General features: G+C 36.2%; 3 protein-coding genes across 3 annotated transcripts; all 3 read left to right on the top strand.

Annotated features, from left to right (window-relative positions):
• Nucleotides 1–836: 836 nt before the first annotated feature.
• On the top strand, nt 837–5,089 carry LOC129238348 (uncharacterized protein DDB_G0290685-like). Its single transcript, XM_054873377.1, has 4 exons — nt 837–852; nt 936–3,757; nt 3,800–4,477; nt 4,520–5,089. Exons 1-4 carry the CDS (start codon nt 837–839, stop codon nt 5,087–5,089), a joined length of 4,086 nt encoding a protein of 1,361 aa, XP_054729352.1.
• Nucleotides 5,090–5,186: 97 nt separating this feature from the next.
• Nucleotides 5,187–6,265, top strand: LOC129238350 (putative leucine-rich repeat-containing protein DDB_G0290503). Its single transcript, XM_054873378.1, has 2 exons — nt 5,187–5,382; nt 5,430–6,265. Exons 1-2 carry the CDS (start codon nt 5,187–5,189, stop codon nt 6,263–6,265), a joined length of 1,032 nt encoding a protein of 343 aa, XP_054729353.1.
• A 1,447-nt stretch (nt 6,266–7,712) lies between these two features.
• Nucleotides 7,713–9,109, top strand: LOC129238351 (brain acid soluble protein 1-like). Its single transcript, XM_054873379.1, has 3 exons — nt 7,713–7,968; nt 8,352–8,640; nt 8,695–9,109. The coding sequence occupies exons 1-3, from the start codon at nt 7,713–7,715 to the stop codon at nt 9,107–9,109; spliced, it is 960 nt and encodes a 319-aa protein (XP_054729354.1).
• The last annotated feature ends 17,032 nt before the right edge of the window (nt 9,110–26,141 follow it).

Below are 26,141 nucleotides of genomic sequence, written 5' to 3' on the forward strand. Positions count from 1 at the left end.
ATTTTTAAATAAGTCTAATGGATCTGAATCAGAGTCTAATGAATCAGAGAATGATGAATCTGAATCAAGGAATAATGAATCTGAATCGGAGTCTAATAAAATTGCAGATGAATCTGAATCAGAGTCTAATAAAATTGCAGATGAATCTGAATCAGAGTCTAATAAAATTGCAGATGAATCTGAATCAGAGTCTAATAAATTTGTAGATGAATCTGAATCAGAGTCTAATAAAATTCCAGATGAATCTGAATCAGAGTCTAATAAAATTGCAGATGAATCTGAATCAGAGTCTAATGAATTTGAATCAGAGTCTAATAAATTTGTAGCAAAGTGTAATGAATTTTTAAATAAGTCTAATGGATCTGAATCAGAGTCTAATGAATCAGAGAATGATGAATCTGAATTAAGGAATAATGAACCTGAATCAGAGTCTAATAAAATTGCAGATGAATCTGAATCAGAGTCTAATAAAATTGCAGATGAATCTGAATCAGAGTCTAATAAAATTGCAGACGAATCTGAATCAGAGTCTAATAAAATTGCAGACGAATCTGAATCAGAGTCTAATAAAATTGCAGATGAATCTGAATCAGAGTCTAATAAAATTGCAGACGAATCTGAATCCGAGTCTAATGAATTTGAATCAGAGTCTAATAAATTTGTAGCAAAGTGTAATGAATTTTTAAATAAGTCTAATGGATCTGAATCAGAGTCTAATGAATTTGAATCAGAGTCTAATAAATTTGTAGCAAAGTGTAATGAATTTTTAAATAAGTCTAATGGATCTGAATCAGAGTCTAATGAATCAGAGGATGATGAATCTGAATTAAGGAATAATGAATCTGAATCAGAGTCTAATAAAATTGCAGATGAATCTGAATCAGAGTCTAATAAAATTGCAGGCGAATCTGAATCAGAGTCTAATAAAATTGCAGATGAATCTGAATCAGAGTCTAATAAAATTGCAGACGAATCTGAATCCGAGTCTAATGAATCTAAGTCAGAGTCTAATGAACCTGAATCAGAGGGTAATGAATATAAAGCAGACTCTAATGAATCTGAATCGGAAACTAGGGAGTGTGAATCAGAGTCTAGTGAGTCTGAATCAGAGAATAATGATACTACTGGAGAGCCTACTGAGTCTGAATCAGAGGCTAATGAATCTAAAGGAGAGTCTAATGAATCTGAATCAGAGGCTAATGAATTTACAGCGGAGTCTGTTGAATTTGAATCAGAGGGTAATGAATATGAACCAGAGCCTAATGAACCTGAACCCGAGGCTAACGAATCTAAAGCAAACTCTAATGAATCTGAATCGGAAACTAGGGAATGTGAATCAGAGTCTAGTGCGTCTGAATCAGATAAAAATGGTACTACTGGAGGGCCTACTGAGTCTGAATCAGAGGCTAAGGAATCTAAAGGAGAGTCTAATGAATCTGGGCCAGAATCTAATGAATGTGAATTAGAGTCTAATGAGTCTGAATCTGAGAATAATGAGTCTAAAGCAGAGCGTAATGAATCTGAATCTAAAACCGAGTCTAGTGAATCTGAATCAGAGTCTAATAAATCTGAATCAGAGAATAATGAATCTATTGAATCTAGTAAATCTGAATCAGAGAACAAAGAATCTGAAGCAGAGGATAACGAATCTGAATCAGAGAACAAAGAATCCGAGTCAGAGAATAATACGTCTGAATCAGAGTCTAATGAATCTGAATCAGAGGATAACGAATCTATTGAATCTAATGAATCTGAATCAGAGAATAATGAGTCTAAAGCAGAGGATAACGAATCTGAATCAGAGAACAAAGAATCCGAGTCAGAGAATAATAAGTCTGAATCAGAGTCTAATGAATCTGAATCAGAGGATAATGAATCTATTGAATCTAATGAATCCGAATCGGAATCAGAGAACAAAGAATCCGAGTCAGAGAATAACAAGTCTGAATCAGAGTCTAATAAATCTGAATCAGAGAATAATGAATCTATTGAATCTAGTAAATCTGAATCAGAGAACAAAGAATCTGAAGCAGAGGATAACGAATCTGAATCAGAGAACAAAGAATCCAAGTCAGAGAATAATAAGTCTGAATCAGAGTCTAATGAATCTGAATCAGAGGATAACGAATCTATTGAATCTAATGAATCTGAATCAGAGAATAATGAGTCTAAAGCAGAGGATAACGAATCTGAATCAGAGAACAAAGAATCCGAGTCAGAGAATAATAAGTCTGAATCAGAGTCTAATGAATCTGAATCAGAGGATAATGAATCTATTGAATCTAATGAATCCGAATCGGAGAATAATGAGTCTAAAGCAGAGGATAACGAATCTGAATCAGAGAACAAAGAATCGGAGTCAGAGAATAATAAGTCTGAATCAGAGTCTAATAAATCTGAATCAGAGAATAATGAATGTATTGAATCTAATGAATCTGAATCAGAGAATAATGAGTCTAAAGAAGAGGATAACGAATCTGAATCAGAGAACAAAGAATCCGAGTCAAAGAATAATAAGTCTGAATCAGAGTCTAATGAATCTGAATCAGAGAATAATGAATCTATTGAATCTAATGAATCTGAATCAGAGAATAGTGAGTCTAAAGCAGAGGATAACGAATCTGAATCAGAGAACAAAGAATCGGAGTCAAAGAATAATAAGTCTGAATCAGAGTCTAATGAATCTGAATCAGAGGATAATGAATCTATTGAATCTAATGAATCCGAATCGGAGAATAATGAGTCTAAAGCAGAGGATAACGAATCTGAATCAGAGAACAAAGAATCCGAGTCAAAGAATAATAAGTCTGAATCAGAGTCTAATGAATCTGAATCAGAGGATAATGAATCTATTGAATCTAATGAATCCGAATCGGAGAATAATGAGTCTAAAGCAGAGGATAACGAATCTGAATCAGAGAACAAAGAATCCGAGTCCGAGAATAATAAGTCTGAATCAGAGTCTAATGAATCTGAATCAGAGAATAATGAATCTATTGAATCTAATGAATCTGAATCAGAGAACAAAGAATCTGAAGCAGAATATAACGAATCTGAATCAGAGAACAAAGAATCCAAATCAGAGAATAATAAGTCTGAATCAGAGTCTAATGAATCTGAATCAGAGGATAACGAATCTATTGAATCTAATGAATCTGAATCAGAGAATAATGAGTCTAAAGCAGAGGATAACGAATCTGAATCAGAGAACAAAGAATCGGAGTCAGAGAATAATAAGTCTGAATCAGAGTCTAATGAATCTGAATCAGAGGATAACGAATCTATTGAATCTAATGAATCTGAATCAGAGAATAATGAGTCTAAAGCAGAGGATAACGAATCTGAATCAGAGAACAAAGAATCGGAGTCAGAGAATAATAAGTCTGAATCAGAGTCTAATGAATCTGAATCAGAGGATAACGAATCTATTGAATCTAATGAATCTGAATCAGAGAATAATGAGTCTAAAGCAGAGGATAACGAATCTGAATCAGAGAACAAAGAATCGGAGTCAGAGAATAATAAGTCTGAATCAGAGTTTAATGAATTTGAATCAGAGGATAACGAATCTATTAAATCTAATGAATCTGAATCAGAGAATAATGATTCTAAAGCAGAGGATAACGAATCTGAATCAGAGAACAAAGAATCCGAGTCAGAGAATAATAAGTCTGAATCAGAGTCTAATGAATCTGAATCAGAGGATAACGAATCTATTGAATCTAATGAATCTGAATCAGAGAATAATGAGTCTAAAGCAGAATATAACGAATCTGAATCAGAGAACAAATAATCCGAGTCAGAGAATAATAAGTCTGAATCAGAGTCTAATGAATCTGAATCAGAGGATAACGAATCTATTGAATCTAATGAATCTGAATCAGAGAACAAAGAATCTGAAGCAGAATATAACGAATCTGAATCAGAGAACAAAGAATCCAAATCAGAGAATAATAAGTCTGAATCAGAGTCTAATGAATCTGAATCAGAGAATAATGAATCTATTGAATCTAATGAATCTGAATCAGAGAACAAAGAATCTGAAGCAGAATATAACGAATCTGAATCAGAGAACAAAGAATCCAAATCAGAGAATAATAAGTCTGAATCAGAGTCTAATGAATCTGAATCAGAGGATAACGAATCTATTGAATCTAATGAATCTGAATCAGAGAATAATGAGTCTAAAGCAGAGGATAACGAATCTGAATCAGAGAACAAAGAATCGGAGTCAGAGAATAATAAGTCTGAATCAGAGTCTAATGAATCTGAATCAGAGGATAACGAATCTATTGAATCTAATGAATCTGAATCAGAGAATAATGAGTCTAAAGCAGAGGATAACGAATCTGAATCAGAGAACAAAGAATCCGAGTCAGAGAATAATAAGTCTGAATCAGAGTCTAATGAATCTGAATCAGAGGATAACGAATCTATTGAATCTAATGAATCTGAATCAGAGAATAATGAGTCTAAAGCAGAATATAACGAATCTGAATCAGAGAACAAATAATCCGAGTCAGAGAATAATAAGTCTGAATCAGAGTCTAATGAATCTGAATCAGAGGATAACGAATCTATTGAATCTAATGAATCTGAATCAGAGAATAATGAGTCTAAAGCAGAGGATAACGAATCTGAATCAGAGAACAAAGAATCGGAGTCAGAGAATAATAAGTCTGAATCAGAGTCTAATGAATTTGAATCAGAGGATAACGAATCTATTGAATCTAATGAATCTGAATCAGAGAATAATGAGTCTAAAGCAGAAGATAACGAATCTGAATCAGAGAACAAAGAATCCGAGTCAAAGAATAATAAGTCTGAATCAGAGTCTAATGAATCTGAATCAGAGGATAACGAATCTATTGAATCTAATGAATCTGAATCAGAGAGTAATGAGTCTAAAGCAGAGTCTAATGAATCTGAATCAGAGAACAAAGAATCCGAGTCCGAGAATAATAAGTCTGAATCAGAGTCTAATGAATCTGAATCAGAGGATAACGTATCTATTGAATCTAATGAATCTGAATCAGAGAATAATGAGTCTAAAGCAGAAGATAACGAATCTGAATCAGAGAACAAATAATCCGAGTCAGAGAATAATAAGTCTGAATCAGAGTCTAATGAATCTGAATCAGAGGATAACGAATCTATTGAATCTAATGAATCTGAATCAGAGAGTAATGAGTCTAAAGCAGAGTCTAATGAATCTGAATCAGAGAACAAAGAATCCGAGTCCGAGAATAATAAGTCTGAATCAGAGTCTAATGAATCTGAATCAGAGGATAACGTATCTATTGAATCTAATGAATCTGAATCAGAGAATAATGAGTCTAAAGCAGAAGATAACGAATCTGAATCAGAGAACAAATAATCCGAGTCAGAGAATAATAAGTCTGAATCAGAGTCTAATGAATCTGAATCAGAGGATAACGAATCTATTGAATGTAATGAATCTGAATCAGAGAATAATGAGTCTAAAGCAGAGGATAGCGAATCTGAATCAGAGAAGAAAGAATCCGAGTCAGAGAATAATAAGTCTGAATCAGAGTCTAATGAATTTGAATCAGAGGATAACGAATCTATTGAATCTAATGAATCTGAATCAGAGAATAATGAGTCTAAAGCAGAAGATAACGAATCTGAATCAGAGAACAAAGAATCCGAGTCAAAGAATAATAAGTCTGAATCAGAGTCTAATGAATCTGAATCAGAGGATAACGAATCTATTGAATCTAATGAATCTGAATCAGAGAGTAATGAGTCTAAAGCAGAGTCTAATGAATCTGAATCAGAGGATAACGAATCTATTGAATCTAATGAATCTGAATCAGAGAATAATGAGTCTAAAGCAGAAGATAACGAATCTGAATCAGAGAACAAAGAATCCGAGTCAGAGAATAATAAGTCTGAATCAGAGTCTAATGAATCTGAATCAGAGGATAACGAATCTATTGAATCTAATGAATCTGAATCAGAGAGTAATGAGTCTAAAGCAGAGTCTAATGAATCTGAATCAGAGGATAACGAATCTATTGAATCTAATGAATCTGAATCAGAGAATAATGAGTCTAAAGCAGAGGATAACGAATCTGAATCAGAGAACAAAGAATCCGAGTCAGAGAATAATAAGTCTGAATCAGAGTCTAATAAATCTGAATCAGAGAATAATGAATCTATTGAATCTAATGAATCTGAATCAGAGAACAAAGAATCTGAAGCAGAGGATAATGAATCTGAATCAGAGAATAATGAATCATAATCAAAGTCTAAAGAATCTAAGGAAGAGTCTAATGAATCTGAATCGGAGAATAAAGAATCTAAAGCAGAGGATAATGATTCTGAATCAAAGTCTAAAGAAAAGTCTAATGAATCTGAATCAGAGTCTAAAGAAGAGTCGAATGAATCTGAGCCAGAGTCTAACGAATCTAAAACAGAGTCTGATGAATCTGAATCGGAGTCTAATGAATCTGAATCCGAATCTACAGAGTCGGAGTCAGAGTCTAATGAATCTGAATCAGAGTCTAACGAATCTAAAACAGAGTCTGATGAATCTGAATCGGAGACTAATGAATCTGAATCAGAGTCTAAAGAGTCGGAGTCAGAGTCTAATGAACCTGCGTCAGAGTCTGATGAATCTGAATCAGGGAATAATGAATCATAATCAAAGTCTAAAGAATCTAAAGAAGAGTCTAATGAATCTGAATCAGAGAAGAAAGAATCCGAGTCAGAGAATAATAAGTCTGAATCGGAGTCTAATGAATCTGAATGAGGGTCTAAAGAGTCGGAGTCAGAGTCTAATGAATCTGAATCAGAGTCTACAGAATCCGAACCAGAGAAGAATGAATCTGAATCAGAGTCTAATGAATCTGCGTGAGAGTCTGATGAATCTGAATCAGAGAATAATGAATCATAATCAAAGTCTAAAGAATCTGAAGAAGAGTCTAATGAATCTGAATCAGAGAACAAAGAATCTGAAGCAGCGGATAATGAATCTGAGTCAGAGAACAAAGAGTGTGAGTCGGGAAGTAATAAGTCTGAATCAGAGGCTATGGAGTCAGAATCAGACCTTAATGAATCTGAATCAGAGAATAAAGAATGTGAGTCGGAGGATAAAAAGTCTGAATCAGAGTCTAGTGAATCTGAATCAGAGAATAACGAGTCTGAAACATAGTCTAATGAATCTGAATCCAGGTCTAAAGAGTAGGAATCAGAGTATAAAGAATTTGAATCCGAGTCCAAAGAATCTGAATCAGAGTCTAACGAATCTAAAGCAGAGTCAAACGAATCTGAATCAGAGAATAATGAATCTAAAACTGAGTCCATTGAATCTGAATGAGAGTCGAAAGAATCTGAGTCGAAGTCTGATGAGTCTGAATCAGAGACTAATGAATCCGAACCAAAGAATAAGGAATCTGAATCAGAGAATAATGAATCGGAATTAGAGAATAATGGATCTGAATCAAAGTCTAATGAATCTGGGTAAGAGTACAAAGAATCTGAATCAGAGTAGAATGAATTTGAATAAGAGTATAGTGAATCTTGGTCGGTGTATAATGAATCTGAATGAGAGTGTAATGAATACGAGTCAGAGTCTAATGAATTTGCATCAGAGAATGATGAATCCGAATCGGAGTCTAATGAATCTACATCAGAGTATAATGGATCTGAATAAGAATCTTCAAAATCCGAGTTAGAGCCTAATGAACATGAATCAGAATCTAACGAATCTGAATCGGAATTTAATGAATGTAATGCAGAGTCTATTAAATCTGAATCAGAGTCTAGTGAATCTGAATAAGAGTATGCTGAATATGAATCAGAGTATAAGTTATCTGAATAAGAATTTAATGAATCTGAATCAGAGTATAATGGGTCTGAATCAGAGTATAATAAGTCTGAAAAAGGGTATAATGAATGTGAATAGGAGTAGAATGAATGTGAATAAGAATATAATGAATGTGCGTAAGAGTATAATGAATTTCTAGTAGAGTATAATGAATCTGGGTAAGAGTATAATGAATCGGAATCATAGTCTAATAAATCTAAAGCAGGCTCTAATAAATCTGAATCAGAGCCTAACGAATCTAAGGCGGAGTCTAATGAATATGAATCAGAGAATAATGAATCTGAATTAGAGAATAATGGATCTGGGTAAGAGTATAATGAATCGGAATCATAGTCTAATAAATCTAAAGCAGGCTCTAATAAATCTGAATCAGAGCCTAACGAATCTAAGGCGGAGTCTAATGAATCTGAATCAGAGAATAATGAATCTAAATTAGAGAATATTGGATCTGGGTAAGAGTATAATGAATCTGAATCAGAGTACAATGAATTTGAATAAGAGTCTAGTGAATTTGAAACAAAGTATAATGAACCTGAATGTAAGTCTAATGGATCTGCAGCAGAATTTAATGAATCTGCAGTAGACGCGAATGAATCTCCAGCAGCGGCTAATGAATCTCCAGCAGCGGCTAATGAATTTCTAGCAGCGTCGAATGAATCTGAATCCGACGCTAATATATCTGCAGCAGAATCTAGTGAATCTTCAGCAAAATGTAGTGAATCTCTAGCAGAGTCTAATGAATCTAAGTCAGAGAATAATGAATCTGAATTAGAGAATATTGGATCTGGGTAAGAGTATAATGAATCTGAATCAGAGTACAATGAATTTGAATAAGAGTCTAGTGAATTTGAAACAAAGTATAATGAATCTGAATGTAAGTCTAATGGATCTGCAGCAGAATTTAATGAATCTGCAGTAGAGTCGAATGAATCTCCAGCAGCGGCTAATGAATCTCCAGCAACGTCGAATAAATATCTGGCAGAGTCTAGTGAATCTCCAGTAGCGTCTAATGAATTTCCAGTAGCGTCGAATAAATCTCCGGCAGCGTTTAATGAATTTCCAGCAGCGTCGGGTGAATCTGAATCCGACGCCAATATATCTGCAGCAGAATCTAGTGAATCTTCAGCAAAATGTAGTGAATCTCTAGCAGAGTCTAATGAATCTCCAGCAGCGGCTAATAAATTTCCAGTAGCGTCGAATAAATCTCCGGCAGCGTTTAATGAATTTCCAGCAGTGCCTAATGAATCTCGAGCATAATTTAATGAATCGTTGGCAGAGTGTAGTGAATCTCCAACAGCATCTAATGAATCTGCAGCAAAATTTAATAAATCTCTAGCAGATTTTAATAAACCTCCAGCAGGATCTAATGAATCTCCAGCACCGTCTAATGGATCTTTAGCAGAGTCTAATGAATCTGCAGCTGAGTCGAACCAATGTCTAGGAGAGTGTGAAAAATATCCAGGAGACTCCATTGAATATATAGGAGCTCCATGGGTACTTGGCCATTCGCTGATGGGTCCGATTACTGTAATTAGAAATTATTCATAATTATAGTCGACGCATTTCTCAATGATTGTTTTACTCGTCACTTTACCACTAATCAGCACAAAGAAGCAAACAAATTTCTTAAACATTTTGTAAACACAATTTCTAACACACAATTTAGGACTGTCTGAAGAAGCTTTCACAGTGAGGGTTTTTATAGTAAACGCAGTAGCCAAAAACTACCGAAGTACTAAAGTTTTTTATCATAAAATCATGCTGAACGAATTGGAGGCGTGCAGTAGAACACAGGCTTACATATAAATAGGTAGAAATAATGGTACCGTTACAATCAGCAATTAATTTATAATATTATTTTTACGCACCAACTCACATACATATGTACATACATATTTATTAAATAAATTACAGCACTTGGTTTTACAATTGCCGCTTTTTATTTCAGCCTGATTCGAAGCCACAGAAAACAGAAAAAAGTTGAATTTATTGTTCTAAAGACATTTTTTTTCACTTTTATTGTTTGTTTCTCCGTGCCGCCTGTGGGAAACTTCAGACTAGCCACAAAGCTATTGGCACTCAAAATTTTTACATGACATTGCCGGAAATTTACGACTGTTAGAGTAGATTGGCGTGTACCATTGTTTTGTGCCTAGCCGACAAATTTTTCACAAGAATACCAGAGAGAAATGAGTGGTTTCTAGTTTCACGGATGGATCCAATGATAGGTAGTGGGTTACACCCGAGATTCCTTCACTACACTTGTGCCTCATCTTAGTGATCAACAGTGCTACCGAGTGGGTTAGTAAATATCCAAATCTGTGGCAAATCGAAACAGAAATATGATTCAAAATAATTGGACCCCAGCGCCAATATAACGGATGCATTAAGAATACGAGTTACATCTTAAGTTCGACGATCTTCAAAAGACACATTTCGCTGGGTGTAATGTGGTATTACTTATTTATCTATTTATATATGTCATACAATTTATTGTATCTCTCCATATTTTCTGGTGGCTAACCTACTTATAGTGGATTTTCTGAAGAAGATTTCTATAAATTTTTCGATCAGCTGAAACAAGATTTTTTGTTTTTCATTAGGGGTTGGGTGCGACTCACAGTCTCAGTTGCTCTCGAGCTCTTAAGATTGACTAGTGATTCCCTTCTGCGGTGGTTCCCAAGTCACCGAAGTTCACCAAGGTGGAGCGTCGCTTGCGTAAAATGAAGAAGCACCGTTTAATTGAGTTTCTTCTAATCTCATCCGGTTGAAAGTGGGAGATTCACATATATATTGGGTAGTCGAAAAAGTCTTCTCGTATTTCTAATCAAACTTCAACTCATTTTTTTATATTTATAATGAACTTTATTAAACCAAATATGTACCATTTTGGTCGACCACCTTTTGCCATTTTTCTTCTAGAGACATTATTCCATCAGTGTAAAGCTTTTGTGGTTTCTCGGCGAAAAACTGCGACAAGTAATTTTCGCAGGCTTCTCTTGAAGCCAACTTTGCTCCATTAAAGTACATAGTTCTGCATTGACCGAAACAAATGGTTGTCTGATGGTGCAAGGTCAGGGCTATATGGTGGATGCATTAAAACTTCCCAGCCAAACCCTCCCTGTTTTTGCCGAGTCATCAAAGATGTGTGTGGCCTAGCGTTGTCCTGATGGAACACGATGCCCTTTCTGCTGATCAGTTCTGCCCGTTTTTTTCGATTGCTTGCTTCCGTCTCATCAGTTGTTGACAGCAAAGTGTAGAATCAATCGTTCGAATAGGCTGGCGCAGCTCATAGTGGATGATTCCTTTCCAATCCCACCAAATACACAGCATAACCTTTCGAGGCGTCAATCCTGGCTTTGCGACCATTTGTTGAGCTTCGCCACTCTTGCACCATGATCTTTTTCGCACATTATTGTCGTATTTGATGCACTTTTCGTCTCCTGTTACCATTTGCTTCAGAAATGGTTCGATTTTATTTCGTTTCAGCAAAGAATCGCAGATGTTAATTCGGTCCATTAAATTTTTCACATACAATTCATGTGGTACCCAAACATCGAGCTTCTGTTTGTAACCAGCCTTTTTTAAATGGTTCAAAACCGTTTGATGATGAATGTTTAGTTCCTTGGCGATGTCATGGCAGCTTATGTGACGGTCCTGGTCAATCTTTTCCATAATTTCATCAACTTTTTCAACGATAGGTCGACCGGAGCGAGATGCATCTTTCAGATCGAAATTTCCAGAACGGAAGCGAGCGAACCATTGTTGTGCTACACGAACTGATACAGCATCGTGTCCGTAAGCTTCACAAATTTCATTGGTGGCTTGCATGGCATTCTTCCCTTTTTTATACAAAAATTTCAAAATATAGCGCATCTCTTCATTATTTTCACTCATTTTTGAACAGCTATAACTTTTTTTCAACTTCACCGAATTTAATTTTTTTTTTTGTTAAATGAAGCTTAAAATATCACCTTTCTAACACCATAAGATATGACACAATGCGATTGGTAGCACTGGAGATAGATGACTCCAACGACATCTATTGACAAAATACGAAAAGACTTTTTCGACTACCCAATATATTGTCTTTGGTTATATATCGCCATCTCCTCTGAAGCATATTTCACATTTATAATTATATAGGGGAGGCTTCTGTCCTAATTCTTCTGAGGTACTTTACTCGCTATAATTATGAGAAAAATATCGATAACTATATACAGTCCCATTCTTATCAGCAGACATGCAGAACAACTTTGTAACAAGGAAAAATTATAGAAACAAAAAAGTTCAGAGATTTATGTGGTATTTTTTTATTGTTTTTTTAGGAAAGTTCAAGGAAAACTTAGATAACTTATATAAATCTTCACAGTTTTAAACTTCTATGATTGTGAAGGTTTCTTCCTATAGAAATAACTCATTCGCGTTCCAAATTTTGTTTCGGAAATATATTTATTATTAGTTGCACACATTTTTGGTGCATTTTAAAGCTTTATATCTACACTAATATTATAAAGAGGAAAACTTTGTTTGTTTGGTTGTAATGAATAGGCTCAAAAACTACTGGACCGATTTTAAAAATTCTTTCACCATTCGAAAGCTACATCATCCACGAGTAACATGCACTATATTTTATCTTGGAAATAGGGCTCGAGATATAGGTCAAAACATGGACCCAGGTAACCTTCGGATGTGTATGTACAATATGGGTATCAAATGGAAGCTGTTGGTGAGTGCTTTAGTCCAGAGTATTTTTCATGCCACTCCGTGACTAGGGTCTCGAGATAGAGACCAAAACGTGGACCCTAGAATGTGTTTGTACAATATGGATATCAAATTGAAGCTGTTGGTGAATGCTTTAGTACAGAGTATTTTTCATGCCGCTCCGTGACTGGGGTCTCGAGATATAGGTCAAAACGTGGACCCGGGTAACCTTTGGTTGTGTATGTACAATATGGGTATCAAATGAAAGTGCTTTAATACGGGGTAATTTTCATACCTATTGATGACTAGGGTCTGGAAATATATGCCAAAACGTGGACCCGCCGTGTCTTTGAACCGAATTAAACCAAACTTACACACATTGTTAAGTAAGTATTGAAAATGGGTTTCGTAAAGTTTGCTTGGGGCGGAACTGAACTGTCAAATTGACAGTGTGAGTTACAATGTGTCAATATTTCTTTCTGATTTGGATGCCATAAGGAAAAAACGTAAGTGCAACATGTAAAAATTGTTTTTGAATTTTTTTGGAGTGGATTTTGGAACAGTGAATAATTTCTTACGAAATTTTTTTGAAATCCGAATTTAATGTGAAATCCGAATGAAATTATGTGTGAATGAAATTTTTTTCGTTTTTTTTTTGAAAAATATAAATGGATAATGGTTAAAAATGCTCCAATGCTTAATAAAACATATAAATTGAAACGAAAAATTCATGGATGATCAGGAAAAAAGACCGTTGTTTATTCATATGCGTTGATTTGAAATTTAAAAACAATCTTCTTTTTTCCTAGTTTTCAATTTATATTTTATATTTACTCAAAAACAAATAGAAAAACAAAAAATATTGTTTATGCCAAAGCGCTTGAATAAAGAATAAAGAAATAAATAATATGAAAATCATATATTCTCTGTTCTAAACCATATCTATTCTATTTTAGTGTGCCCAGCGAAGGGGGCCGGGTATGCTAGTTATATATATATATATCGTCCTATTCGTGGCGAATATCTTGGTGTTGTTCCACAAATGGAGGGACCGACAGCTTCAAGCCGACTACCAGCGGCAGCTGTTTTTTATAAGGAGCTTTTTCATGGCGGAAATTCATTCGGAGGGTTGCCATTGCTTGCCGAGAGGCGAAGCTTTACTGCAACAAAATATTAAAAAAAAAATTGTATTATATATTAATAAAAAACTTGAATTTCAAATAGGCTCGGCTCTAGTAAATCTTAATATACCTACAATACATATTTAACGATTTTCTGCTTAATGGAGAGTGACGCACCCTAATAAGTATATTTCGGAGAAAGCGTCAGTTAGACTGTTTATAGAAAGGATTCAGTGAGTTCATAAAGAGGTTGTTTAAAATCGATAAGTTTTGAGATTCTGTTGAACTCAATCGAGACTCCGTTAGTAAGAACATTTGGAGCATACAGAAAGCCTTAAGAAGCCTACATTGAAGAACTCTAAGCAACGAAGAGAGCTTGTGGGAATATTAAAGCAAAGCTTCTCAACAATTGCGGACTATCAACAACACTACGCTGTTTATTGAACACGAAGGATAAATACAAGATTACCCTCGCAGGCATTTTAAATTAACTAATAAGCCCTGGATTTATAGATGCGGATGGAATTTTCAAAACATAGACTAGGCATTGCAAAGTGTAATAATACTTTCTGGATCCCCTAAATCTTAACAATATGAAAGTTGAAAGATGTATATTCATGACTCGGACAAAGGAGTGCAAGAGCTTCAGTGGATATGGTTCAGTGAAATCTGAACTGTGACGCCTCACTAAAGCAAGCGTGGCATTAGATTCTATTTATTTGAGGTTTGCATTTCGATCTCATTGCTGTTTGTGCCCCTTACTCATCGCAGTACTTCATCCAGACCCAGTTCTCTTATGAAATTTAAGATAGAGCTGGTTTGGGCTAAGCGCATGCGCTTCTCTTCTGAATACAAATGGTCGAGGTGTCTTAACCTTCTCTGCTCTATAGCGCTACATTAAAGGAGAAGATGCATTGGAGGATCTTGGGATTGGTCGCAGAAACGACAAGAATAAGTGGACATATTTCTATCATGTGCAGATGACTGCGCAGTCTGCAATGGCCTGTGAGAATGCCCATGAGCATTTTCAGTTTATCCTGTGTGAGGGTTGCGATTTTTTTATAAGCCTCATTGGTTGTACGCCCAGTAAGGATTTTGCCTGCCGTTGCACCGTAGTTTGGTGCCAGCTAATCTCCCTTAGCCATAAGCCTGTAACTTCGCAACTGGTGTGAGTAAGCTCTCGTCTAGCTTAAGGTCCCTATAGAATTCGAAGAAGCAGAACGACGAGGCGGCAATCACTTTTAACGGTTGCCGGCAATTCACTTTGCATCCTCCGGTCGATAGGCCTAAGCGTCGTGCCAACAAACGACTTCAGAAAGTGTCGCTCAACCGTACGCTGCTTACTTTCGCCAGCGGTGAGGTTCAGGGAGCCATCAGAAAAGCAAAAGCCTCTAAAGCCATTGACCCCTATGGACCAAACATGCTGAAGCTGAAAACTCTGAGTTCATTGTAAGATAGGAGTAAGATACCTCACGAAGGTAGTCAACTTGTCCATGGCCACTCTCATAATTCTTGACAAATGGAGAGAGTGATCCCTCTACTGAAACCCGCCTACTAAGGGAAGTCTTATCAACCGGTAACTCTCCTAGTGAAGTCTCTTGACGCTCTCCTACTCTCACTCTACGCGAAATATCTGACCCAATCCACACATCAGCATGGATTCCACAGAGTGCGCAGTACCACCATAAACATCCAGATGTACTGTGGACTTAACCAAAAGCGCCCCTGCGAGAGGACTGTTCTAGTACCGTTGGACTTGACTTGAGGGCTTTCGACGTAATATCTGAGTGGTCGGCATTTGTCGTGTGCGAGTGAAGTGAACCTCTTGGAAACATCAAAATAAAGAAATAAATAATCCCGTTTGATCTCCGTCCGTCAAAAGATCATTCACTAAAAAAAACATAGTATTACTTACAATTAAAGGGTAAATATGAATTAATTTTATAAAACTCAAGTTCGAGCACTGCTATCGCGAAGCGCAATTATAGCTTCAGCGAGTTTAATAAAGCGCGCGAGTTATTTCTTTCTCGTGATAGCCGGCACCAGTTAGGCACACCAAGTGAAGCGGCGGCCTTCTCCACCTGGCCTTTTCGACGTAAAAGAGGTTTTCTTCTTCTCCTGCTACCATATCCTATCAAATACTCTCAGATCTGGAGCGTTTGTATCCAATCGGAAGAGAGAGAGAGCTGTGTCTGCGACAATTCTCTCGTCTATGATATTCGCCATAGCAAACGCGCAAATATTGAAAACTCTTTCGCAGAGTTTTTAGGTATGATTTTTTTGAACTTTTTGAAAAAATCACAAGTATTTCTGCAGCCTTAAGAAAACTTAAACAATACAAATTATTATTGTCACTTTTTTAATGTATCCCAATTTGAAAGCCTTTGAAGCGCTTTTACATTTAGCAAACACTCAAATTGGCAAGCTAAGCTGCCAACCGACCCCACAACCAACTTGGCTCCTTTCATTCATTCAAAAGTTTCCGGTTAACGTGGAAGGCGTAGTTTTGAAATTAAGATTTATATTGGTCGCTATTAAAGTAGTAAAAGAGCGACAAATAGAAAAGTAGCAACAATAACTAAGGCAAGAGATTTGAAGTCATTTGCCTATTGAGGTCATCCGTGGGTGGAGTAGGAATTTCGGCGCCCGGATATTACTAAGTGGATGGCAAATAAGTAGCAACGCATGAACGCCATTGCCAATGGATATCTGCAGAGCTGCCAATGCCTTTGAGTTTATGTGGTTTACATACTTGTTGCTGGGACTAGTTGAGTATATAAAGTTGAGTATAAAACACATTGTCGCTACTGCATAGACGTCTAAATGGAGTATGTAAAATTGGATTTTCTATGATATTTAAAGTGCAATACAACAAATTAGTACTGCATTTCTCGATTACGGGGAGCTTTTCGTTAATTTATAATATAATATTTGTATTCATCTCCCCTTTTAAATTCCCGTGACTATCATGTAAGTCTTCCATCACCACCCTTGCTATTCTCCTGTTCACTCCCAACTAGGGAAGAATGGAAGACAAATCTTACCGAAATCGATGGCCCTCTGATTATATATACAGATGGTTCAAAACAAGACGGTAAAGTGGGATTTGGAATCTTTTCCAATTCCCCTCACATCAATCTATCGTTTAGATTACCCGACTACTGTAGCGTATTCCAAGCGGAAGTATGCGCTATCTGGTATGCTGCGAAAACTCTCTTAGAAAATAGAATATCGCTAGAGGATATCCGCTTTTTCACCGACAGTCAAGCGGCCGTTCGAGCACTCAGCTCCTCTTATACCCACTCAGATGTGGTTCGATTCTGTCTCTTATCTCTTAACGAGATAAGTGTTCAGAGTTCTGTCCAAGTTATCTGGATACCGGGTCACAGTGGATTCGAAGGTAACTGCAAAGCTGATGAGCTCGCGAGAGCTGGAGTTGCCCAATCAAATGTTAGTAACTTACCCACAATCCACATTCCGCTCTCAACATGTAAAATGATCATTGATCGAGAATTTCACAGCATTCCTGATCGGAGATGGCGAGTGGAAACTACTTGCGTTACGACCAGACAAATCTGGCCATCCTACAATCTGAAACAGACAAAAACCCTTATAAGTCTTTCGAAACACGAACTAAGGCATATAATATCTCTTATTACCGGCCACTGCCTTTTGGGCACTCACGCACGTCGCCTCGGAGTTCCTCAAAAGGACCTGTGCAGATACTGCGAGGACGAAGATGAGGAAGTATCGAGCAGACCTTTGCTGTGTAATTGTCCCGGTCTAGCCAGAAGTCGACTCGCACTTCTAGGCTCTCCAACAATTGACAATCTTTCAGTACTCTCGGACCTGAAAATCGAATCCCTCATTCAATTCTCGAAACGAATTAATATCTTGGACCAAAATCTATAGTAAAAATCTCGGTAAGGTGGGGAAATCAAATAATATAATGAGCTCTAGGGCAACACAACGGACCCAACTTGCGGTCTATGTGGCACTCCGATGCGGGGTCACCCTTAAAGCGACCAACCAACCATCATTTTTAGACATTTATGAAGACAATTACGGTGAACTTTTCGGTAATAGATTTTCTTTAAAATTTCTTTCACAAACGTCTAAAAATGATATTAAAAAAAATTAACTACCCTGACCCTGAAAACTATATATAGAAAGTAGAACAACTATTTAACAACATTATACAGTAAAAATAAAAAATTGATAAAAAAAATTTAAACCTAACCTTTTTTTTGTTAGTTTTGGTATCATTCGCAGAAATTTGTGATGAAATATTAAAAGTTGAGATTGAATAATATTCATCTGAAAACATTTTCTCCCAAATATACAGTAAAGTGGTTTTCCCCTATGCGAATTCAATAATAATTTTCAAAGCATTGTTGAAACGGATAAAATTAGAAACGGTAGCATTAAGCAAGAAAGATGTTTTTTTTTCGCCATTCAACTACACAAGGATAAGGGAACAGTCCTTTGCCCTTCTGGTCTGTTTTAACCGTTCATTATTTGTATCTTCTTTTGCTCTACATTACAAAAGCTTTAAGGGGGGAGCCTGGTTTATGAGGTATAAAAATTGCATCTCTTTCCGATTTTTTTTTTTAAGGAAAAAAATTTTTCTATCTTTTAATGATCATTTAAAAAGTATAAAAATTTGTTGTACTGGTTAAAATAAGTTGAAAAAAATGTTTAACATAGAAATTAGTAGAGCGCTGTAACGCTGGAGTTTCCAACTGGCGTACAAGATACAGCTCGTAATTATTATCTAAAGCAAAAAATTCAAATGGATTTCTAATTATCATGATTTTTTATTCTAGATGAACTAAGAAAACTGAGAGAAATTCCAAAATTAAAATTTTAACTTTTTGGAGGTTTTAAAGAAAAAAATGCCTTTCTATAAAAAAAAAATTCCCTTCAACTTGATATAAAAATCTTGAAAAATTTTTTTTTTATCTATTTTGTTAGTTCAAATAGAAGAGAATTTAATACTGAAGGGAACAAGCTATGATTCATTTCAAAAGGTTCATTAGTTTTTTTTCATTCATGTACACCAATTCAAAGAAATCATAAAAATGAAAAGTCGAGAAAAGAAGATAAAGTTTGTACTATAGCTGTCCGGTCGTAGCGTAACTACCTAACACTCGCCTACCTTTGGCTTTGTATCTACGGAAATATTTAGAATTAGGCTCTGTAACTTTGTGTGAATATTCTGAAATATGAAAAAAAAAATTAATTTTTTTTGACCTTATAAACCAGGCTCCCCCCTTAACTTACTAAAAGCTAACTGGCGTATCAAATTATTTAAGACTGAAAGCTTCTGAACCTGAACATGTAATCCCTTCGCTTTTTGACTTGGCGAAGCTGCCACTCCTCTGCTAATCAGTTTATTTGCTGTTGTATGAATGACAGTCATTTCAGGCGCTCGAAAATTACTACTTGTGGCGCTCCTAAGTGGCACTTTGCAAGTTTTGTTTGCGTTTGCCGCAACTTTTCACAGAGTAAAGACTTCAAATCACCGTTTTCGGATATTTTCGATTCATTAGGCTGTTGCTGGATTTCGTTGTCAAAATGGCGTCTACTATATAGAATTCACATATTTCCAACGATGCTGCCTGCGTATTCTTCTCATGAACTTCCGACTACACTCGATCACCTTCAGTAGCACCGTTATTTTTTACAATTGAAGAAGGAGACTAAGACTAAGTACCAAGGCAGGGTTTTTTTTTGTGTTTTTAGCACTTTTCGCTCTTCAGTTGTAGAACTGCTGTGTATTTATCAAAGGCAAATTTCATAAATATTTTTTTTGTGTTTCGTTAAAAAAAAAAAAATAAAAAATATTTAACCATCTGCGAAAACATGAGCATAGCCACTTTTGCATTTTCTATGATTTTGTTCTCAAAAAAATAGTATGGTCTGATTTGTTTAATACTAAAATAGTTTTAACCCTCGATCGTCCCTACTTTCAGGTTTATAAAAATAAGGCTCACAGTGGCCCACAAGGGTAAGAAATATTGGAAAATATGCGCCATTAAATCTTAATATAGACTCTTAATGTGCATAATAATGATAAATTACTGTGGGCAAAAAGTAAGGTGAATTTATTTGTCAAACTTCGCGGGATTAAAATTTCGCTCTAGTTATTTTTTTCGTGAGTTGACAGCACCGTTAATAACATCTGGGCCAACTTTCACGTGAATATCATTATCAGTGATATATTTACGCTTGTGTTTACCAAACGACCAAGAGTGCATTTTTCGATTTTTACAATGTCTGATTTGATTGAGCAGAGAAGTGCCATCAAATTTTGTTTGCGGAATGAAATTTCGGCTGCGGAAACGTTTAGCATGTTGCAGAAGGCATTTGGTGACTCGACCATGTCGCAGAAAAATGTTTATAAGTGGTACAAAGACTTTAAAGAGGGTCGAGAAGGTGTTGATGACTTGGAGCGCTCCGGACGACCATCGACGTCAACAGATGACCAACACGTCAATAAAGTGAAGGAGTTAGTGCTCAAAATCGTCGGTTGACTGTTAAAGACCCTATTGATATGATCGGAATATCAGAAGGATTTGTGAAAACCATTTTGAAAGACCATTTGGGCCTACGAAAAGTCAAATCTCGTTTGGTACCGAAAACTCTCAATTTCTTGGAAAAAAGTCGTCGCGTTGATGTGTGTGAAACAATGCTTTCAGACTATCAGGACAAGCTCAAATGCATCATTACGGAAGATGAGACTTGGATTTATGCTTACGACCCTGAAACTACCAACCAATCAAGCGAATATCGCGCTAAAGGCGAGGTCAGACCAAAAAGAGCACGTCAAAGTCATTCGAAAATAAATGCCATGATGACAGTTTTTTTTTCGATTTTCGTGGTGTGGTGCACTATGAATTCCTTCCACCTGGCCAAACTGTTAATAAGGAATATTATTTGAGCATTATGCGTCGTTTACGTGAAGCAATTCGTCTAAAAAGACCAGAATTATGGGCCAACGACTCTTGGTTTTTGCATTACGATAATGCACCGTCTCACACTGCACTCGCTCTTCGTGACCATTTCGCCAAAAATTCCACGCATATCGTTCCGCAACCACCGTATTCCCCTGATTTGGCTCCGTGTGACTTCTGGCTATTCCCAAAACTCAAGAGACCACTCGGGGGAACGCGTTTCGAGTCAGTTGAGGAGATAAAAGCTGAATCGAAGAAGATGCTGATGGCTATACCGGAAATGGACTATTTGGCATGTTTCGGGGATTGGAAAAATCGTTGGCATAAGTGTATTTCATCGAGAGGGGATTATTTTGAAGGGGATGAAATTGATTTACAAGAATAAATAAAGATTTTTCATTTTACAACCAAATTCACCTTACTTTTTGCCTACAGTAGTACATATGTACATTTATAAGTTTTATTCAAATTATTTCAATCAAGCTGGGAAATTTTCAATACACTGTTGAAAAATTGTGACGTTTAGGGACAAAATGGCAGATGATACAATATTATACAGCTAGCCCTACTTCATAATTGCTATATCGCATTATTATCCATTTTTCCTTCCATTTATTGGCACGTTGTTATTGTCGACATAAACTCTGCTTGAAACCTGAGTAGTGATGCGCTGCACACTCGCACTTAAATAATATTTTGATTATTAAAAATTGTGAAATTTACTTTTTTTTATTTAATTTTATGTTATTAAAAATGTAGTATTATGTCAATTTGAACTCATATGCCTACACGAAATTTAATTATATTTTTTAAAATAATTTCTTTTGAGGCAATTAATTGTACAGATGCACCCGGGCGTATACGCAATTTCTAATTATATGTATTAAATTTTTAGGCAAACCAGCTGCAATTCAATGAAAATAATGCAGACATGCATTCAAAACTCAATGCTACCGGCAAACCAAAGTACAAATTATATATAATTCGATGCGGCGCACAAAATCAAAATTTAGGCGAGCTTGCTGCAGGGCGTATACGTGATGTCAAGCGCATCCAACAAAGGCCAGACAAAAAGTTCGCATTCAAATTAGTCAAATTACAGCTTTAATGCGTTAAAAAGAGCAAAATCTAGTTAAACGAGAGTGGAAAATGAAATTTTAATGAAAACTGTTTTTGTACCGAAAAAACAGAAATTAATTTTCCGCACTACAAAAGTGAACTCAAAACAATTGGAGTAAAGTAAACATCAGTCAGCATTATTGCTGCCACAAATGGCTAGACGGGATTTTAGTAAAGATAATTTGTGCTCAGAAAACCTATGCATGAAAGGAGCTTGAAATGTGACCCTTTATGAGTGCTTCTCTGCCATGAAGGAGATATTTCAAATCACACATACACATTTACGTATGTACTTACTGTGACATCAACACCAACACCAACATACTTTTATCGCATTACACACAAACATAACAGCATGGCAACTGCATTTGATCCAAATACACGAATTTTTCTCTTACTGCCAGAATTCTCAACTAAAGCTGCCAGTTGCATATCAAAGTTAAGACAAACAGCAAAGCAACAACAAATACAGCAAAGAACACTACTGCTGATAGTGCAATATCATTTGTGAATGAAATGAATGAAGGATGCACTTATTTGCAGGTAAACTTTTTAAACTATAAGCTAGTGATTGTGAGCTATTTTTGCTTTTGGTCTGCTGCCAAGCTCTAAACAATCAGTGCCTTACACCTCCTTATGCATATGTATTTATGTATGTATGCAAGTGCTTCGGCATTGTAAGCCTCAGCCTACTCAGTTGAGCTAATGGAGGCTGTAAGCGCAACAGTCTGCTGAAATCGAAGCTGTCGAATTGTAATAGCAGTTTCTGCTCTATTTACCTGCATACATACACACATACATGTGCACATGAATTCACATATAGTTGCTGTCCGTTAGATTATGACCACCGTGAATTACCAAAATCGCCCTGACCGGCCATGAAAATTGACTAGGTGAGTGAAAATTAAAAAGCAAAGGTGTTAGATTAAAAGAAATAAAAAAATTCAAGGTGAAAAATATATTTTTAGAAATTTATTTTTCAATGAGAATTAAAAACTAAATTGAAAGGTGGGAAAAAATATTCGAAGTGAAAAATCTATAATATTTTAGAAAATTTATATATGGGTGCAAATTAATAAGCCAATCTCTCCTATTAAAAAAAAATTATTGTAATTGGAAAATTTATTTTTGAGTAAAACCTTAGAATTTAAATTAAAAGATTGAAAAAAATGTATTATATATATATATATATATAAATATTAGGGCGGGTCGATTTAAAAATCGCCCATTGCTTTGTGAAAATCATATTCTAGGGATCAAAATAAGAAACTTTGCCTAAACCATACCTCTAAAACGAATTCTGATGTCCCCCAATTTGGGTCGAACGAAAAATCCCACATTAACCCATTTAGAGTGCTCCAATCGAGTCCAAATGTATGACCGACCCCCACTAACTTTGGACGGCCGATCCACCCATGCCAGTCGCACACCCCCTGGAACTCCCCTGAGAGAAAAGAAACTAAAAAGTTTGACCCAAATTGGGGGACATCAGAATTCGTTTTAGAGGTATGGTTCCTTCGGCAAAGGTTCTTATTTTGATCCCTAGAATATGATTTTCACAAAGCAATGGGCGATTTTTTTGCCTCCCCACAAATCGACCCGGCCTAATAAAGCGTTTTTCAGTAAGAGCGTTTCAACTTTTGAACTTTTTTGAATAAAACACAAACGATTTGACTTTTTTAACTAATTTTTTTTATTATCGATTTTGAACATATACATTTAAGTATAAAATTCGATTTATTTTGCATGACCACCGCGTGCACGTTTTACGAAGTCCAATCGTTGAACCCAATTTTCGACCACTCTTTTGCATAAATCGTCCGAAATTCCAGCAATTTCGCGTTCAATATTGGCTCTGAGCTCACAAATCGTCGCCGGCTTGTTACTGTAGACCAATGACTCCACATAACCCCAAAGAAAATAGTCTAGAGGCGTCAAATCACACGAGCGCGGCGGCCATTCGACCGGTCCATTTCTGGAAATAATGCGCTCATCGAACTTACTCTTCAACTAATCAATTGTAGCGTGTGCTGTGTAGTTTGTGTCCCCGTCCTGTTGAAACCACATGTCGTCTAAGTCCATACCATTCAATTGCGGCCAAAAATAATCGTTTATCATGTCGCGGTATCGATTTCCATTCACAGTAACGTGGCGATCGTTCTCGTCAACGAAAAAATATGGGCCAATTACGCCGCCGGCATGTAAATCGCACCAAACAGTGATTTTTTCGGGATGCAACGGTGCCTCATGAATCACGTGTGGATTGCTTTCTGCCCAGTAACGCATATTTTGCTTGTTGACAAAGCCATTGAGCCAAAAGTGAGCTTCATCACTGAAGGTGATTTTTTGGAAAAAATCTGGATCATTTTCGAGTTGATCTTCAGCCCAATTTACGAATCGACGTCGCTTCAAACGGTCAAACGGCTTCAGTTCTTGTGTCAGCTTGATCTTGTACGGATGTAGGCCAAGATCTTTTCGCAAAATTCGCCACAATGACGACACAGAAAGGCCCAATTGTTGAGAACGTCGTGTGAGCGACACATTTGCGTCTTCTTGAACTGAAGCCCTGGCGGTAGCAATATTTTCAACACTTCGTGCACTTCGTGCTCTCACTGGCACCGGAACATTATGTAGCGAAAACGTAGATACGAATTTTTTCACTAGACGGTCGATTGTCGAACGGGATGGCTTGTTAAATGGACCGTAAAATGGCCGTAATGCTCTAATGCTAAAGTAGCAGCAACAGAACGATTATTTTCATAAAAAATTTGCACAATTTGCAATCGTTGCTCAAGTGTGTAGCGTTCCATGATCAATTGTAATTATACTAATGAAGTTTACAAATGACAAGCGAAAAATAAAAAATATTGCGTCGTTCGCCCTCCCTATCGGAAAAAGTTGAAGCGCACCTATTGAAAAACGCTGTATATATATAGGTATATATTATATATAATAAATAAACTTTTGAAAAATTATTAAAAGAGTTAGAATTGAAAAATTAAATTACAAAAATAGGGGAAAAATTAAATTGCCATTTCAGAATATACTGTTATCAAATTTTTCCATGAGTAAGAAATTACAAAATTAATTGAGAGATAAAAACAAAAAAATAAAAAAAAATTTTAAATTAAAAAAAAAATCGAAATTCAAAAATTTATTTTTAAAACACTTAAAAACGAGTAAGAATATAAAACTGAAAATTAGAATATTATATTAGCAAAAAATTAGGTGAAAAATTTAAAAATTTATTTTTAAAAAATATAAGATTTAGCAAGAATTCAAAAAAATAAAATAGAATATTGAAATAAAAAGATTCCCGTTTCTTTTCCCCGACTCCTATTTCCCGACAAATCGTGTCCCGACAACCTGTATCCTGACAGATATTTTTCGCCAAACTGCAAGTCCGGACAGTTAAAAAAAAAACAATAAATAGTAAAATGAATTTTATAAATATGTGTAAATCGTGGTATCAAAATGGAGTCCATCAAAAAGCAATATTGTGTGCCAATAACGTTAGATGTGAGGACACAGTGCCAGAATTTTTGTATTCTTCACATTGTAAAACAATGGACCGCAAGCGATTTTGAACTTCTCTCAATTGTTTTTGGTGCCGTTTTTACAGATCGCCCCAACCTAAGTTCAGCTATCATAATTTCAACATCCGCCTGTTCTCTTTGGAATTACTCTAAAGCTGAATATAAGTCTGGATGATGCTTTCCCACAAGTAGACAACAACGATTGTGCCATCCTTCACTTGCCTTACTTGTTACTTGCCACTTGCTACTGGTTCCATGACGACACTTCTTCATCTTAATTGGCGCGATAACCGCTTACGCGATTTTGGCCGAGTTTAACAAAGCGCGCCAGTCGTTTCTTTCTCGTGCTAACCGGCGCCAGTTGGACACACCAAGTGAAGACAAGTCCTTCTCCACCTGATCTTTCCAACGCAGAGGAGGGATTCCTCTTTCTCTACTACCACCAGCTGGTACCGCATCGAATACTTTCAGAGCCGGAGCGTTTGTATCCATTCGGACGACATGACCCAGACAACGTAGCCGCTGGATATTTATTCGCTGCGCTATGTCTATGTCGTCGTAAAGCTCATACAGCTCATCGTTCCATCGTCTGCGATATTCGCCGTTGCCAACGTGCAAAGGTCCAAAAATCTTATGCAGAATCTTTCTCTCAACCACTCCAACCGTCGCTTCATCGGATGTTGTCATCGTACAAGCTTCTGCGCCATACGTCAGGACGGGCATGATGAGAGTCTTGTAGAGTGTTAGTTTTGTTCGTCGAGAGAGGAATTTACTGCTCAGTTGCCTACTTAGTCCAAAGTAGCACTTATTGGCAAGAGAGATTCTACGTTAGATTTTAAGGCTGACATTGTTA

This window comes from Anastrepha obliqua, chromosome 2 (genome assembly GCF_027943255.1).
Source record: "Anastrepha obliqua isolate idAnaObli1 chromosome 2, idAnaObli1_1.0, whole genome shotgun sequence".
Taxonomy (NCBI): domain Eukaryota; kingdom Metazoa; phylum Arthropoda; class Insecta; order Diptera; family Tephritidae; genus Anastrepha; species Anastrepha obliqua.